The 17,086-nt window shown below is 40.5% G+C and overlaps 1 protein-coding gene across 1 annotated transcript in view; it reads left to right on the top strand.

Annotated features, from left to right (window-relative positions):
* The window catches only part of ABCA12 (ATP binding cassette subfamily A member 12), a 129,294-nt gene that overhangs the window by 29,114 nt on the left and 83,094 nt on the right, over positions 1–17,086 (top strand). Inside the window, exons 7-14 of the mRNA XM_038421754.2 lie at positions 4,035–6,279; positions 8,818–8,933; positions 10,150–10,256; positions 12,797–13,050; positions 13,153–13,265; positions 13,790–13,914; positions 14,770–14,943; positions 16,259–16,423. Coding sequence (XP_038277682.2) covers positions 4,035–6,279; positions 8,818–8,933; positions 10,150–10,256; positions 12,797–13,050; positions 13,153–13,265; positions 13,790–13,914; positions 14,770–14,943; positions 16,259–16,423 — 3,299 coding nt within the window. The remainder of the gene's footprint in view (positions 1–4,034; positions 6,280–8,817; positions 8,934–10,149; positions 10,257–12,796; positions 13,051–13,152; positions 13,266–13,789; positions 13,915–14,769; positions 14,944–16,258; positions 16,424–17,086) is intronic.

Here is a 17,086-nt window from a genome sequence, read left to right as displayed (position 1 = left end):
TTAGAGAGACAAGGTGAGTGAGATAATATCTTTTACTGGCCCAACTTCTGTTGATGAGAGAGACAAGCATTTGAGTTTATGCAGAGTTCTTCTTCAGGTCAGGTTCTTCAGGTTTTTCAGGCCTGCATAAGCTTGAAAGCTTGTCTCTCTCACCAACAGAAATTGGTCCAATAAAATATATTACCTCACCCACCTTGTCTCTCTAATGGTCTTTGAATCAGATCCATAAGACTTTGAATATTGAATAGCTATTTTAATGAATACCACTGTAATACAATCAACCTAAGTGACAGCTTTTTCTTTTCTAAAAGAGCTCTTGTTTCCCTTCGGTCTGAATGTTTTAGAGAAAAAATGAATTCTCGGAAATGGCCACACGTTTCCCATCCATTTATCTTGTCTTCTGCAGATTCCCACTTTATCTTGATACTTACCTGCTCTATTTCTTAGTTTCTTTCAGGATAAAATTCACCTGGCACAGTGCACCACCAGGACTGCATGTCACTTTCGTCCTGCTTATGCCCTATTTTGAGAATTTAAGTAGCGTATAGGTTTTGCTTGAGCTTCTTGATAGGAGTGAATGTAATGAATGTAAGGTGTTACACATTTCTGCTATTATACTGCTGTGGGTTTCCTTCAAAGCCCTTTGTTAGCATTTTGTGCAGGATCAAACAAATTAAACGTAAGGGCAGCGTCTTTTTTGTCATGTATTTTAAGAATGGTATGCCGCACTCCAGCTATTTCCCCCAGTCTTTTTTTTCTCCCTGTAAAACTAGAACTACAATTCGTTATCATTGTTTTTCCCTCTTAGTGCTCTGATGGCATCTCAACAGGTTTCTCCTCCAGTCATGAGTAATGATGGAATCAAACCTATCCACAAGAGGGCTTTGCATTTTTTGTATTCCCAGAACTGTTCAGAACAAGGTAAGATCCTTCAAATTAGCTGTATCTTTGTTGAAAAACTGCAGTACCAAGGAGAAACATACTGTGAGCTTGTAGGCAACCGGACCAGTCCTGTGCCATTCAGGACTTGGCTTAATGAATTGTCCCTTCAACTTTTAACAAATCTAAATAAATAAATAAAATGTCTCATCGCCAATGGAAACTTAAAACTCTTCCTCAATTAATCTGCTGCTACCAAAAAAGATATGTATTTACTGTGTGATAATTAACATGAATTGGCTTTCTCAGTGTAATATCTTAGTGGAGACAAAGTGCTGTAGTTTTTACCTCAGTGTAACTAGGCGCGGTCAACCCCAGGTGGAGAGTCTGGTATTGTACTCATGTAACTATGTAGAGGTGAAAACTGCAGTGCCTTGTCTCTAGTCGGACTTTACAGTGAGACAGCTATCTCAAGGTAGCTGTCTTGCGTTAAAAACACGCTTATTGGCAGTGAAGGCATAGCCTTTGAAACTTGTAGGGTATAGTCAAGTGGGATTACATGAGTGGTCAGGAGGGGAAAAAAACCATATTTTATATATACATATACAAAATATGCTATTCTCCATGTGCTCCTTTACCTAGACCTAATCAATTTTCTGTTGTCTTGTTCAGTATGATTCATGGATGGTAGACGTTGGCATTGATAAGGAGGTTGTGAGATTAGTACAGGGTGGAATTCCATGCCTAAGGTGTGGTCTGGAAAAAAGCATGAAGTCGAATGGTGGGAGAAACAGACAGGGGAAGAGGCTCAAGGTGGCAATGATTGCAGAGCAGAGGATATGGGAGGTGGTGCAAACAGAGATAAGAACAGACAATTGAGGGAATTGTGAAGGGCCTTGAAGATGAGCACAGGAAGCTGAACAAGCAGGCAACGTCAAGTTGTGTTACTAGCAGCAAGATTCCAGTAGTGCTAATGGAGTACCTCTGCTAGCAGCCAGATGTTCATGATCCCAAGGTGTTCCTCAGATGGGGAAAACATAGATAGGGAAACCAGGACACTTATTTAGCTGCTTAAATATAGATTTAAGTGCCTAACTTTAGACATCCAAGTTTGCAAATATAACCATAATTTTCAGTTCAGTTTCCAAACTAACATATGCATCTTCTTTATGCTTCCATTGTAGGCAAAAATAACAGCTCAACAGTGGCTGATATTTGCAATCTCTCCATTAACTGGAAAGACAACCGAAGTTTGGTATCTCAGATGGAAGAAGTTTGGAGGTAAAAAAGGATTTTCTGAACCATGGACAATGACAAAATATCATTGAATCTGCGTTTATGTTTTCACTTAAACTGATTTCATATTTTCTAAAACACTTTTCTTTCTTTTAGAAAAATCAAATTACCGGAGTTTGATGGAGAAGACTTCAGAAGAGCTATTTTCTCAAAGGATTTAGAAACCATACAAAAGTCCCTATATCTTTTAAAGGGCTTCCAACAAAATTTTAATAGAAACAAATCAGAAAACTTAAATCCATTCACAGATGTTGAGAATGAAACCATTCAGCGATTGTATGAAATTCTGAAGTTGGGAATGAATATCTCCTATGACTATAAATTAAGGAAACCATTAAGTAAAGAAACAATTGATGAAGTCTATAACTTCACATCTCTTCTACTTCAGAAAGACTTTAATGGGACTTCTATTTTCAATACAGCAGCCCATTGGAAAGAAATTCAAAGTGCTTTTAAATTAGCTACAATGATTTGGGATCTAGCATTTTTAAATAAGACTAATTTTAATACAGTGAAGACATGGGATATCATCAAAATGAAGAGATCTCATAGGATTTCATCATTCCCTGAAGACATTAAAAACTCTCTCTCTGCAATGCAAGAAATCCCATCTTTGTTTTCAGATTCTTTTCTTAAACCTACTATCAATGAAGTCTTTCAGGAGCAGTACTTTATTTTCCAGAAAATCTTTGCTAAAGTGATGAATGTGAATATGATGAGTCAGTACTATCTATTGAGAAACGTGTTTGAACTTATGCAGATAATCCAAAATTCCACTGATGAAGATCTGTGGAAGGAGCTGAATGCCAGTTGGCGTACTGTTGAAAAACTAAGGTCCACGAAATGGAACAACACTGACATTATTGCATATGGGCAGTTTTTAGATATATTGCATAACCATTTATATACATTGAATAATGGTTCAGATGTTCTTTTCAATAAAGAATTGGAACAACTAACAGAATTTGCTACCCACGCGTTTCAAGAGTATGGTGGAGAAGCCTCCAGAGTGGCCAATATCTCAATGACCATAGAAGCCATACAAAAAACCCTGTATGTATTAAAAGATTTGCAGCAAAAGTTTAATATTAATATATTAGAAACTATTGATCTAGTCTTTAATGTTAACAATAAAAACACTGGTAGATTGTTGGAAATATTGAGGGTAGGAATGAAAATCCTTTATGACAACAGATTGGGTGAAGCATCCGACAAAGAAAAAATTGATGCTGTCTATAATTTCTCGAATCTGCTACTTCAAAAAGAATTTAACAAGACTTTCTTACAGCACAATACTTCACTGGAAACAAAAGTGTTGGATCTCTTGTATTTAGTCTTGAGTCCCTTTCTCATGGAAAATAACAATCGTAATGAAAAGCCACAGAATTGCTCTGTCCAAGACATTCTTCACGTAATTCTTCAGATGTTGCTTAAAAATATCACACTAAGTGAGTCATTACCAGGAAGCTATTGCAAATTCCTGTTTACTTCCATGGATATTCAGACTAGAACAATGGAAAATCAAACATTTACTGAATTGTTTCAGCTTGCAGTAAGAAACCTAGAGCAGACTCCGGAATTTGCTAGCATCTTCAAAAACAATAATGAATATTTTTCAAGGGAGCTGTCATGTATCATCCAGTCATTACAATTTTCTTTTAGTTTTCTTTCAAATTTAAATACTGTCTCTAACTTTAAGAATCTTTGGATAGAAGAAAAGTATCAGACTCTGACAGCCATCTCTAAGGAGCTTCCCCAGAGTAATGCAACGTGCCTAATACCAGCCTTTCAGAATATGGATAGTGTAGTTAAATCTTATCCTTTAAACATTTTTATTCCTATTATTTTGAATGAAACAGACTTGAAGTCACAAAATTTCTCTGGCAGTTCATTGGACTGGAATAGGTTGCCTTTGTCTACTGCCAGTCTACTGCCAACTGTTCCCCAGTGGAATGCCAGTATATATGAATTGGTACAGATGGTCCAAAATGCCTCCAACCAACCTGAATTGAGACATTTCTCAAGAGTCTATAAGAGCATTGGCAATCTGATGATCACCAAATGGAACCTGACAGAAGTGGATTCCAGTGTGAAACTATTGGAAATACTTAAAAAAGCTCTCAATGTTGTTGACATTGGATTAGCTCCCAGAAAAGCAAAAGCACATCAATTCCTTCATAACTCTAGTTTGGGAATGAAACACAGAGATTCGAAAGGTATACTTAGTTTGTTAAAACGCTTCCTCAACTCAACTTCTGCCAGAAACAACAAACCTGACTTGGAGAGGATGTTTAAAAGATCTGCCTTATCAAATGAGATCCCCACTGAAAGACTTTTCTATACTAATCCCTATTCAGAGGAAACGCAACGTTTTTTAAACTTAACTGGAGTAATTTGGTATAAACTTATTTTAAATAAAGAGCTTTTATCCCTCCAAAAACTCCTTGCTACCATGGCAAAGGTGAATATAACTCAGCATTACCTATTGATCTCTTCCCTGCCTAAACTAATGCAGCATATCCAAAATTCCACTGATGGAGCTCAATGGAATGAGCTCAACAGTTACTGGCACATTGCTGAAATATTGCGGTCCATGAAATGGAGCAGCACCGATGTGATTGCCTACAAGTCACTTTTAGATGCATTGCAAAAACATTTCCATACAGTGAAAAATGGCTCAGGTCTCCATTTTAGTAACAAATTGAAGCAGTTGATACAACTTGCATCCCAAGAATATGGCGGAGAAGCAAATGTCTCAAAATATTTGCAAGCAGTACAAAGGAGTATATTCATTATAAATGACTTGCAACAAAAGTTTAATATCAGTGAATTGGAAACTATTGATCAGTGGATGAATTTTGACAATAACTCCATCCAGAGATTGCTTGACATATTGAGTGTGGGAATGAAAATCCTTTCTGACACCAGATTGGGCAAAGCATCCAATAAAGAAAAAATTGATGCTGTCTATAATTTTTCACACTTGCTATTTCAAAAGGAATTTAACAAGACTTCCTTACAGCACAATATTTCATTAGAAGCAAAAGTGTTGGATCTCTTGCATTTAACTTTGAATCCCTTCCTGGAGGAAGGTAACAATGACAACGAAAAGCCACAGAACTGCTCTGTCCATGACATTTTTTACATAACACTTCAGATGCTGTTTAAAAATGCCACACTACGCGAGTCCTTACCAGGAAGCCATTGCAAATTCCTATTTACTTCCATGGACATTCAGACCAGAACAATGGAAAATAAATCATTTACTGAATTGTTTCAGCTTGCACTAAGAAACCTAGAGCAGACTCCAGAATTTGCTAGCATCTTCAAAAACAATAGTAAATATTTTTCAAGGGAGCTGTCGTGTATCATCCAGTCATTACAGTTTTCTTCTAGTTTTCTTTCAAATTTAAATACTGTCTTTCACTTTAAGAATCCTTGGATAGAAGGAAAGTATCAAACCCTGACAGCCATCTCTAAGGAACTTCCCCAGAGTAATACAACGTGCCTACCATCAGCTTTTCAGAGTATGGATAGAGTATTTAATTCTCATCCTTTAAGCAGTTTGATTGCTTTTATTTTGAACGAGACGGATATGAATTCACAAAATTTCTCTAGCAGCTCAGTGGCTTGGAAGAACTTGTTCATTCTCTTCAGTGATGACCAGGCTGATGTCCAGCGGAACTCCAGCGTGTATGAACTGCTACAGATGGTCCAAAGTGCCTCCAGCCTCTCTGAATGGAATAATTTCTCCAGAGTCTGGGAAGCAGTTGACAACTTGCTAAGCACCAAATGGAACCTGACCAAAGCGGTGGGGTATGTGAAGCTGCTGGAAGTGATGAAGAGGGATCTGGCTGACAGCGAATTATCTCCAGGAATAATAGAAGCTGCTCATTATGTTCTTAAGAAACTGAACTCTTCTGATCTGCCAATCTTATTGAAGATGGACCTCAACCCAGAGTCTGCTCCTAACAGAGCTGATTTCAATACTGTATTGGACAGTGTTGCTCATCCTTTCAGTGTTATGGCAAAAACCCTTCTCAATAAGAGCCTGACTTGGAATGAAGGAGAACAAACCCTGTCTCCTAACAATTTGGTCGCACAGTAAGTTAATTTATTTCCAATTTCGAACTGTCTCAATTTCTTGTAGAATCTACAGTGACCTCTGGCTTCCAGTTTATTTTATTTGTCTATTAAAGGAGCAACATTACACTGAGGTTACATGAGCTACACCTAGCTAGGGACATAAAATGCAATAGGAAAAGGTTCTATAAATACATTAGGAGCAAGAGACATACGAAGAAAAATGTAGGTCTCCTACTTAGTAGGGAAGGATAGCTAATAATGGATGACATAAAGAAGACTATAGAGTTTAATATGCCTGTTTTGCTTCAGTCTTCACTAAAGGGGTAAATTGTGACCAGATATTCAACATAATTAATATTAACAAGGGGGAAGGGCCGCAAGCCAAAATAGGGGAGGAACAGGTTAAATAATATTTAGATAAGTTAGGTGTATTCAAGTTGGCTGAGGCTGATGAAATTACCCAAGGATACTTAAAATACTGGCTGAAGCAATCTCAGAATGATTAGTAATTATCTTTGAGAACTCCTGGAGGACAGGTGAGGTCCCAGAGGACTGGAGAAGGATAAACTTAGTACCTATCTTTAAAAATGGGACCAAAGAGGACCTGGGGAATTATAAACCACTCAGCCTAACTTTGATAGCTGGAAAGATACTGGAACAAATTGTATTAAACTGTCTGTAAGCCCAAAGAGGATAATAGGGTTGTAAATAATAGCCTACAGAGATTTGCAAGAACAGATTATGTCAGACCAACCTAATTTGCTTCTTTGTCCCTAGTGGATAGTAAACACAATATATCTTGATTTTAGTAAGGCTTTTGTCACCGTTCCACATGACATTCTCATAAGAAAACTAGGGAAGCATAGTCTAGATTAAATTGCTACAAGGTGGGTGCAAAATTGTCAGAAAGACTGGACACAAAGAGAAGTTATCAATGGTTTGCTATCAAACTTGGGGAATGTGTCCAATGTAGTCCCTCAGGGGGCTGTTCTGGGTTCAGTACTATTCAATATTTTCATTCATGACTTGGATAATGGAGTGGAAAGTATGCTTGTAAAATTTGTGGATGACCACAGGTTTGGAAGGATTGCTAGTGCTTTGGAAGAGAGGATTAGAATTCAAAACAACCTTGACAAATTGGAGAATTTGTCTGAAATCAACAAGATGAAATTCAATAAAAATAGGTGCAAAGTACTGCAGTTAGGAAGGAAAAATCAAATGCATATCTACAAAATGGGGAATAACTGGCTAGGCAGTCGTGCAGCTGAAAAGGATGTGGGGGTTGCAGTAGGTAAATAATTGAATGTGAGCCAGCAATGTGATACAGTTGCAAAAAAGGCTAACATCATTTTGGGTGTATTAACAGGAGTGTTGTACGTAAAAAATGTGAGGTAACTGTCCCGCTCTACTGTCTCAGCTGCAGCACGGTATCCATTTCAGGGTGGCACACTTTAGGAAAGCTATGGAGAAACTGGAAAGAATCCAGTGGAAATCTACAAAAATGATAAAAGGTTTAGAAACCCTGACCTCTAAGGAAAGGTTTAAAAAATTGGGCAAGTTTAGCGTTGAAAAAGAAGACCAAGGGGCGGATCTGGTAACAGTCTTCAAGTATGTTAAGGGCTGTTATAAAGAGGGTGGGGATCTATTTTTCTTCAAGTCCACTGAAGGTACACCAAGAAATAATCAGCTAAATCTGCAGCAAGGGAGATTTAAGTCCGATATTAAGAAAAACGTTCCAGTTATAAGGGTAGTTAAGCTCTGGAATATGGAACTTGTGGAATCCCTGTCATTGGTGGTTTTTAAGAACAGGTTGGACAAACACCTATCGGGTTGCTCAAGGGTTATTTGACCCTTCCTCTGTGCAGGGGGCTGGACTAGCTGGCCTCTTGAGATTCCTTCCAACCCTCCATTTCTCTGATTCTGTGTCTGAGACCTATCACCCTTATTTATGGTTCCAATCCACACAGACATTGAGAACATGGGGGTGAGGAAGATTTCATAGTCACTAAACCATACAAACACTGGGAGATTTTCAAAAATGCTCAGTGTTGGCCTATCTGTGTTCCCATTGAAGTCAATGGGAGTTTTACCCATTGGCTATAGAGGGAGAACAGCCTGACTAATGTTAAATGCTTTTGAAAAATCTCACCCTAGGAAAACTAAACTCCTTAGCCTCTTCCCCCTAGTTAAATGACTTCCACCTCCTTCTCAGTTTTCCCCACTGTGCCTTTAAGATCAGTCACTTTCATTCAAATGAATGACCATTTAATATACATTTCCTTTTGCTCATTGTCTCAGAGTGAATTTCCACAGAGGACTTCTCCTGTTGTTTGTGAGATAATGGCAAAAGAGATCAATGCCATAAAAATCAGGAGCATCTTCAGTGATTAAATATCACAGACTAGATCCTCAGATTATGTAAATCAATTGACTTCAATGAAGTGATGCTGATTTACACCATCTGAAGATCTAGCCCTAATGCTGCTGACAGGTTAATCAGTAATGCTCCTTGTTTCTTTTAAGCCGAAAAGGACTTATTCCAGTCTTATTTTTCAGGTTTCTGTTTTTAGAATTGGAAAACGCCATCTTACAGGTGTCAGCCGATAACATTTACAAGCCATACTTGATCTGTTTAATGAATATGAGTGGAAGTCAAGACAATGAGTTGACAGGTAATAATTATTTCATTAACTCTGTAGGAGTTATCTGGTAATGTCTTAAGCCTATCTTTTTAAAATGCTACATGTAATGACATGAAGAAATGGTGCTGCGTGTTTGCAGTGTCCTTGAAAGTCCATTGGAGCCGTGAGAGCTCAGCACCTCTGAAAATGAGGTCCCTTTTGATTCGTCTTGTGTATTTTTATTTTTTTGGTCCTTAGATGTGTCATGTGATCAGTGTAATTTGTCCACTCCAGTAATCATAAAAGCATGGAACACTCTTCCCTTTGTGGTTGCATGGCTAGTAAAATGTATGCTGCTGACTCCTAAATAGTGAATCCTTAGTAAAATCGTCTGGTATTTCCTCCTCTGTTGTGTACTGCTGCAGCTTCTACAATCCTTTAAAGCGGCAGGCCATTATTCTGAGAGCTAAGTTTCCATTGGTATAATAGTGTTTCATATGGGCAGGCTCAGTACATACTTACAGCAGCACCGGAGTTGCTTATTTGCCTCACATACGAGGTGTTACCGACTCACTAGGTCTTGTATGTTTTCATGAGTGTTGTTTCCATTATGGGGTGGGTTTCAGAAGCAGGCGGGGAGGAGGGAGGGCATTATCTTGAAGGTGATCTCTGAAAAATCTTGGCAGACTCCTTAAGGATTTTAGTAAAAGGGCTGATGCAGATTACTTCCCCCAGAACAAGAAGGAAGCAAGGACCAGACTGTGACGCTCGGTTCCTGCCCTGCTCCTGGGCAATGCTGCTATGTGAGGGCTTCTTGGGAGGTAGCTTTATGGCTGTCTCCTGCCATGCCTGTCCTGGGGGAACTCTCTGGCTGCAACAGGGGTCTTAGAGCCCCTTTATATCACTCTGTCCCTTTAATGCCATGTCGTAAAGGGGCCCAAGTGGGGGCGAGGTTCTCACAAGCTGGATCATAGGGGTAAAATCCAGGCCTGAGAGCATGACTGCAGAGGTGCTAAGCACCATTTGAACTCAATGGGAACTGTGTGCACTCAGCACCTGTGGAAAGCAGGCCCCTGAAGACGAAGCTCAGTTTTCCATTACAAAATGCATCCGATGAAGTGAGCTGTAGCTCACGAAAGCTTATGCTCTAATAAATTTGTTAGTCTCTAAGGTGCCACAAGTACTCCTTTTCTTTTTGCGAATACAGACTAACACGGCTGCTACTCTGAAACCTGTAAGATCTAAAGTAACTTATTTTCCCTTGCAGAAAACATAACACGTCTTCTGAACCACGCTCAGCTAAAAGAAGCTCCTTTCACTCAAAATGGCATCTATGAGAAACATGCATCTATTCCAGAGATCCTACAGTTAAAAGTAAGTCTGCTTAAAATGCTGACTCAGAGGAACCCCGCCCTGATACTACATCAGTGTGCAATGAAGTATTCAGGAAACCAGCATATGGAAAACAGTTTTAAAAACACCTGACGTAACCTAGAACTGGAGCTGGATCTTACTGCTGCTACCTGTGCTTTGGGGTTACCATTACCCAGGTCAGAGAACACTCTTTCCCACATAGTCAGTGCAAATGCCCATACATGTTTGGGAGCAAAGGGAGGTGCTCAGAGTCTGCCCGGACTGACTCCAAACTACAGTGGTTTTCATCACTCCTCTGGAAGAGGCAATCAGTGCTGTGTGATTTGTGACTAGCAGTTCATTTCCTTGTTGGATGGATGGAAGGTTTATCCATATTTTTAAGGCTCAAGCCACTCATGAGACTTTCATAAGTGCTTAGTGAAGTTAGGGGCACCATTCCCATGAGACTTGTGGTCCCAACTCCCACAGGTGCATTTGAAAAATCATGTAAGGGGAGATTTTTCAAAGGCACAAATGACAATTCAGCACTTAAGTCCCACTGAAAGTCAATGAGAGTTAGGCATCTCTAACTGCCACTGGAAAATCTTCCCTGTAACTAACAAGACGTGCACCTTTGACATTCTGCTGGCATATTCCTGTCTATGATTGCTTGTCTCATTAGATTGTAAGCTCTTCCGGGTAGGGACCCTCTCTAAATATGTTTATACAGTACCTAGCAAGGCAAGTCCTTCTGCTGATTGGGGTCTCTCGGCACAACTGGAACAATAATATACTACTAATAATAAATAATTAACAAATAAGAGTTTTCATTGCTGGAGATCCTGTCCCAGGGTTTCAGAGTTTCAGAGTAGCAGCCGTGTTAGTCTGTATTCGCAAAAAGAAAAGCAGTACTTGTGGCACCTTAGAGACTAACAAATTTATTAGACCATAAGCTTTCGTGAGCTACAGCTCACTTCATCGGATACATTTGGTGGAAAAAACAGAGGGGAGATTGATATACACACACAGAGAACATGAAACAATGGGTTTATCATACACACTGTAAGGAGAGTGATCACTTAAGATAAGCCATCACCAGCAGCGGGGGGGGGCGGGAGGGGGGATGGAGGAAAACCTTTCATGGTGACAAGCAAGGTAGGCTATTTCCAGCAGTTAACAAGAATATCTGAGGAACAGTGGGGGGTGGGGTGGGGGGGAGAAATAACATGGGGAAATAGTTTTACTTTGTGTAATGACTCATCCATTCCCAGTCTCTATTCAAGCCTAAGTTAATTGTATCCAGTTTGCAAATTAATTCCAATTCAGCAGTCTCTCGTTGGAGTCTGTTTTTGAAGCTTTTTTGTTGAAGGATAGCCACTCTTAGGTCTGTAATCGAGTGACCAGAGAGATTGAAGTGTTCTCCAACTGGTTTTTGAATGTTATAATTCTTGACGTCTGATTTGTGTCCATTCATTCTTTTATGTAGAGACTGTCCAGTTTGACCAATGTACATGGCAGAGGGGCATTGCTGGCACATGATGCAATGCCAGGGTATCATCTTTTATTGCGCTGATATGTCTTTCTTGAAAATAAAAATAGCCAGTTTTTCCCCAGACCACTCTGGAAGGGCACAGCAGAAACAGGGGTTTCAGAGCCTGAGCTCCAGCCTGAGGGGGAATGTCTATGCTGCTATTTTGAGCCTTGTGCTGCTAGCCAAACGAGCCCGAATCAGTTGACCCTGGCTCTGAAACCTGCTGCCACAGGGTTATGGGGGTTTGGTTTATTTTTCAGAGTGGATTGACTCAGAACTTGCAGACCAAGAGGAGAGAGGGCTAGAGTAGCTGTCTACCACTATGCCTACAATAGGGGACTCCTCCGTGGCTGCAACCAGGGTTCCTTTATGCCACTCTAGCTCTTTAAAACAGTATCAAGGAACCAGACCAGGTGTGGGGCTTTCACCATAACTACCCGAAGTTAGTGTCCTATATTTATGTTTAAGCACCTAAATAATATTGAAGGGGTCACAGAGTGCACACTTGGAATTGTTTACAATGCTTAACTTTTATCTTTTTCAATAAAAAGAGAAGTCAAATACACTGTGCAAAATCACAAAAGTGGTGTAATGGACATCATGATGCAACACTGTTGTTAATTGCTTCTATTACAACAGCACCTATAAACCCCAATGAGCTAGGCACTGTACAAACACACAGTAAAAGATAATCCCTCCCCTAAGGGACTTTACAATCAAAATAGACAAGACAGATAAAGGGTGGGAGGGGAAGCCAGAGGCAGGAAGAGAAGTAACCTGCTCAAGGTCACATAAGGCAGCAGCAGAATTAGGAGCTGAGAATTCCAGGTCAGGTCCCTGGATCTTTCTGCCTCTCCAGGGCTGGGAACAGTCACTGTGAATTTCAGTTCATTTTAAGACCTTTTGAACTAATGGGCTCGAAAGCTGAATCCTGAATAAAAGCAAAGCAATGTCTATATCCTTTTAGTCTAAAGCCCACTTTTGATCATCCTTTTCTTTAACTTGCATCTCTCTTTTTTTTAATTTAAAGACATCTCGCCTCCGAAGCATGATAAAACTTCTTTGTGACTACAAGAGCTATAAATCACTGCAGCGTATCTGTCAGCTCCCTACTGTTAGCTTTGAAGCATTGTGTGAACAAAGTCAATTTCATGAGAAGCTCCTTCACAGCTTTGAGTTAAGCAGTCACCTTGTGACAGATGTAGTTCATCACAACAGGGTCTTTCGAGAACTTCGAGATATACTGATTGGGGATCCCACCAAAATCCAGTCACAAATGAATTGGTAAGGACTTCTCTAAGCTCTTCTACATCAGTGTTTCTTCCTGAAATTATTAATGTGGACCCTTTATTTTCTTTTAATATTGCCCATTTTTTAAAATTTAAGGATTCAAGAAAATATACCGCAAATTGATTATTTTCAAGATATCCCGCGGTATATGGCTATAATGAGTTCCATGATGAATACCACTGAGAATGCAACAGTTTCTCAAAAGCAAGGTAGTTTTACCTGTTTACTTTAAAACCCTGGTTTATAAGAATGGTCGCTAATTTACTCATTGCTGTTGGCCTTTCTGAGGCAGATTTCACAGATTGTCTTATGAAAGCTATATGGTGACAGAAGTAAGCATGTGATATGTCCATTGGCTTCTTTTCTAGGACAGGCCGTAGGCCTATTGAAGTCAGTTACAAAACTCCTATTGAATCAAAGTTGCTGGCTCAAGCCGTCAGAGGTCCGAAATGTATGTACAGGCAAACTGTGCTCGGTGCAGGCCCCAAAAGCTATGGCTCCAACAATCCCTAGGTCTGCCAGAGGCTTATAGATTGACAAATGGTCCATCCAAATTCAGACATGTTTGAGCACATGGTAGTGCTCCTCTCAGCCAACATGCACAACATCTTCAGTCTGGGCAAAAATGTTTCTTTTCCGCTGTCTTAACATAGGTGCTCTGTGCATAGATATATAATAGTTCTGTAAGTATGGAGAAAACGATTATATCATTTTTTGTTTTTTTATTTTAAAGAAATGCTAATGGGTATGTTTAAAAATGTCGACCAGCTCAAAGAGGAGCTCAGGAATGAAGCAGGAATGTCCACAGCAAGTATCAAAGCCCTGATGGAAATGCCTCTCCCAGAAAACACAACTCAGGTAAGTTTATCCTAATTCTAGCTGAAGGTCCCTTTAAATTGGGCACTCAAATAATTAAATCCAGGGACTATTAATGAAAGCAGCTCAGCAAATCTCTGCTCCTGTGGGAACGCAGAGGGAGATACATGATGTTTAAGGGACACAAACTCTATAGTGCTTTATAGATCAAAATAGACACCCTGAGTTGTAACTGAAAGAACTTTGTAAGCCAGAGCATCCTCTGGAGACCAAGACCAGTATGTTCTTTGACTGATACCAGTAGTGGGTGGGTAGTCACATACTGGGTGATTGCTGAAATATTTAGCTAGTGCATTGCACATTGCTGTAATCCAGTTCAGTGGTCACAAATGCGTGGATATTTTTGGTGAGGTCCACACTGCAGAGAAACTGTCGCAATGCAGATGGAAAAGGGCATTTCTGGTCACTGATGCCACCAATAATTATAAGAGCTACCTCTGGGATCCAAAATATCCTTGCAGACAATGAATCTCAACTAAGGATGAACACACTATCCTCAATGATTCGGCTCCAAAGACTTCCCCTAGCCCTGCCTCAGAGCCTCACCATCATCTTGTCTCGATTCAGTCTCAAACAGCTCACTTTTCCCCACCCCCAGCTTTGTCAATCACTGGGAAGGTTAAACTGTCGGGTCATTTCAGCCTGTGCAAAATGTGTTAAAGCACTACCATTCTGCTTTGATTCTTCATGCAGGAATAATAGGGAGGAGAAAGTATGTTTCTTAGTCTACAGCATTGGAAGATGATGTTGGGGAAAAGTTTAGAAGTGGTAGTTTAACCTATGCATGTTGGAGTAACCTAATAATGTACAAATCTCCTGCTTTTTGTGCAAATACAGCTCATTTCTCAGATTCTCCAGCTGGAGTCATGTGACGTCCATTCCATCGACCCAAAGCTAGACGCAGTAGTAAAGGAGTTCTGCAACCTGTCACTCCCAGAAAGGACCCGCCAGTCTTACATGCTGGGGGTCATATTCTTACATCACTTAGACATTTACAATTTTCTGTACAAGGTTTGTGTTGCATTTTTAGAGCACTTTTGTGGCTTATATTAGCTACTGTGGCTAAGATTCTCATTTGGTATACCTGTACTGGTATGGAGCTAGGCTGCTTCCCACCAGCTGACGATCTGGTCTTGTATATGAAATAACAAATAATGTTATATTGCACCTATGCTGACATATACATTAAGACAACTGTCCATTATAGTGCCAGCTGGTTGAAATTGGCATGCCTCAGTTATAACCATTGGGGCTACACTGATTTACAGCAACTTAGGACCTGGCTCACAAGCTACTCTTGCCTGGTACACCATCCAACCATCCTAGCCTAGGTCAGGATGTGAACCCAGGTTCCAATGGATACAAGACACTGGGCTAAGGCTCACTATACCAATTAGCTATGCCACTAAATCCAAAACTGTAAAAGGTTCTGTGATATTTATTTGCCCAATTCATAATAATGTTGCAATTGCTGTTATGTCCAATCAAATATTCAATATGTGTAACTACGGTTGGTGAAAAGCATATGCTAAAATAGGTATGATTCATCAACAAGTATGTTTTCGATATACCTTTAACAATGCTGAAATAATTGTCCTTCTGAACAATGCAATCAAATGAGAATGCCAGTGAACTTGGCGCTGTAGTGATTGACACAAGGACGTAAGAACAGCCATACTGGGTCAGACCAATGGTCCATCTAGTCTAGTATCCTGTCTCCAATAGTGGCCAGCACCTGAGCTTCAGAGGGAGTGTACAGAACAGGGCAATTTTGGAGAGATCCTCCCCTTCTGGCAGTCAAGGTTGTCCTGAGCATGGGGTTGCATCCCTGTCCATCTTGGCTAATAGCCACGGGTGAATCTAAGCTCCATGAATGCATCTAGTTCCTTTTTGAACCTGTATTACTTTTGGCCATCACAACACCCCATGGCAATGAGTTCTACAGGTTAATTGTGCGCTGTATGAGAAATAACTTCCTCTTGTTTGAATTAAATCTGCTGCCTCGTCATTTCATTGGGTGGCCCCTGGTTTTTGCATCAATGGTGCTGAAGGACTTCTACTGTATTCCAGCCCTCCTCAAAACAAACTTTCCCACATTTTAACTGTTTAGAGCCAGGTTCTTTAGAGCTATACCTAAAGTTCCAGGGTGGAATTTTCAACAAGTGGGTAAGTGACTTGGGAGTACAAGTCCCATTGATTTCCTATGGGATTTGTGCTCCTAAGGCACTTAACCACTTTTGTAAATCCCACCTCTAACCCCAAAGAATTAGTACTAGATAGGTGTGTATATGCTGACAGTTATTTTCTTCCTTCCTCTGTCTTCTAGATGTTTTTCCCCAAAGAACTGCAGAAATCAATGGACAAGATGTTAGGCCTCCTCAAAGAGATGGAACATTTCAGGAACCAGGTGGCATCTGGCATGCGTCCGCTGTTAGAAGCTATTAATTCATTCAAAAAACTACGGCAGTCTAGAAATGTGCCCCTCTCCAAGGTGTGTATTTGCGTGGGAATGGTCCTGAGCTAAAATACCTTTAGAGTAGTTACACAGTGTTGCCCGTAGAATCTCTTAAGTACATCCAGGGAAGTAGCCAGAGGTCAGCAAGTCTCTGTCAGGGTACCTAGAATGTTCTTGTTTGGAATGACATAGGTAGCAGTCACATGGTCAGTATGAGCAAGGGGAGGAATGAAAACACAGAAGACTTACAGCTATGTTGAAGTGGGGTAACTAAGAAGGAGATTAAAGGAGACCTGCAGCCACATTGAAAAGACCCAGCAATAGGATAGTAAACACTGCATGAGAGCAGGGGTGCTGGAACAATTCGTATGGGGCATGAGTGCTGGAAGGCCTTGAACCAAACAGTAAACTCTCGATATGATAGAAACCACTTCAAGCAAGGGGATGCGGCAGCACCCCTAGTTCCAGCACCTATGCTTGAGAGTGACACAGCAAGGGCCTGATCGGGGCCGCTTCCCTGAGACCCCCACTGCTTCCTCCATTCCACACCCCACCCCCAGGTCCCCGCTGCTCACTGCATCCCTCCTCCTTGGGATGGGGGAGTGAGGAGGGAGGGACGTGGAGAGCCAGCAGCTAGTGGACTGAGGAGGCTCGGCCTGGCACTGGGGCAGGCCTGGCGCTCAGGGGGGTTGGCGGCTT

This window comes from Dermochelys coriacea, chromosome 11 (assembly GCF_009764565.3).
Source record: "Dermochelys coriacea isolate rDerCor1 chromosome 11, rDerCor1.pri.v4, whole genome shotgun sequence".
Classification (NCBI taxonomy): domain Eukaryota; kingdom Metazoa; phylum Chordata; order Testudines; family Dermochelyidae; genus Dermochelys; species Dermochelys coriacea.
This window is presented reverse-complemented; position numbering and strand designations above follow the sequence as displayed.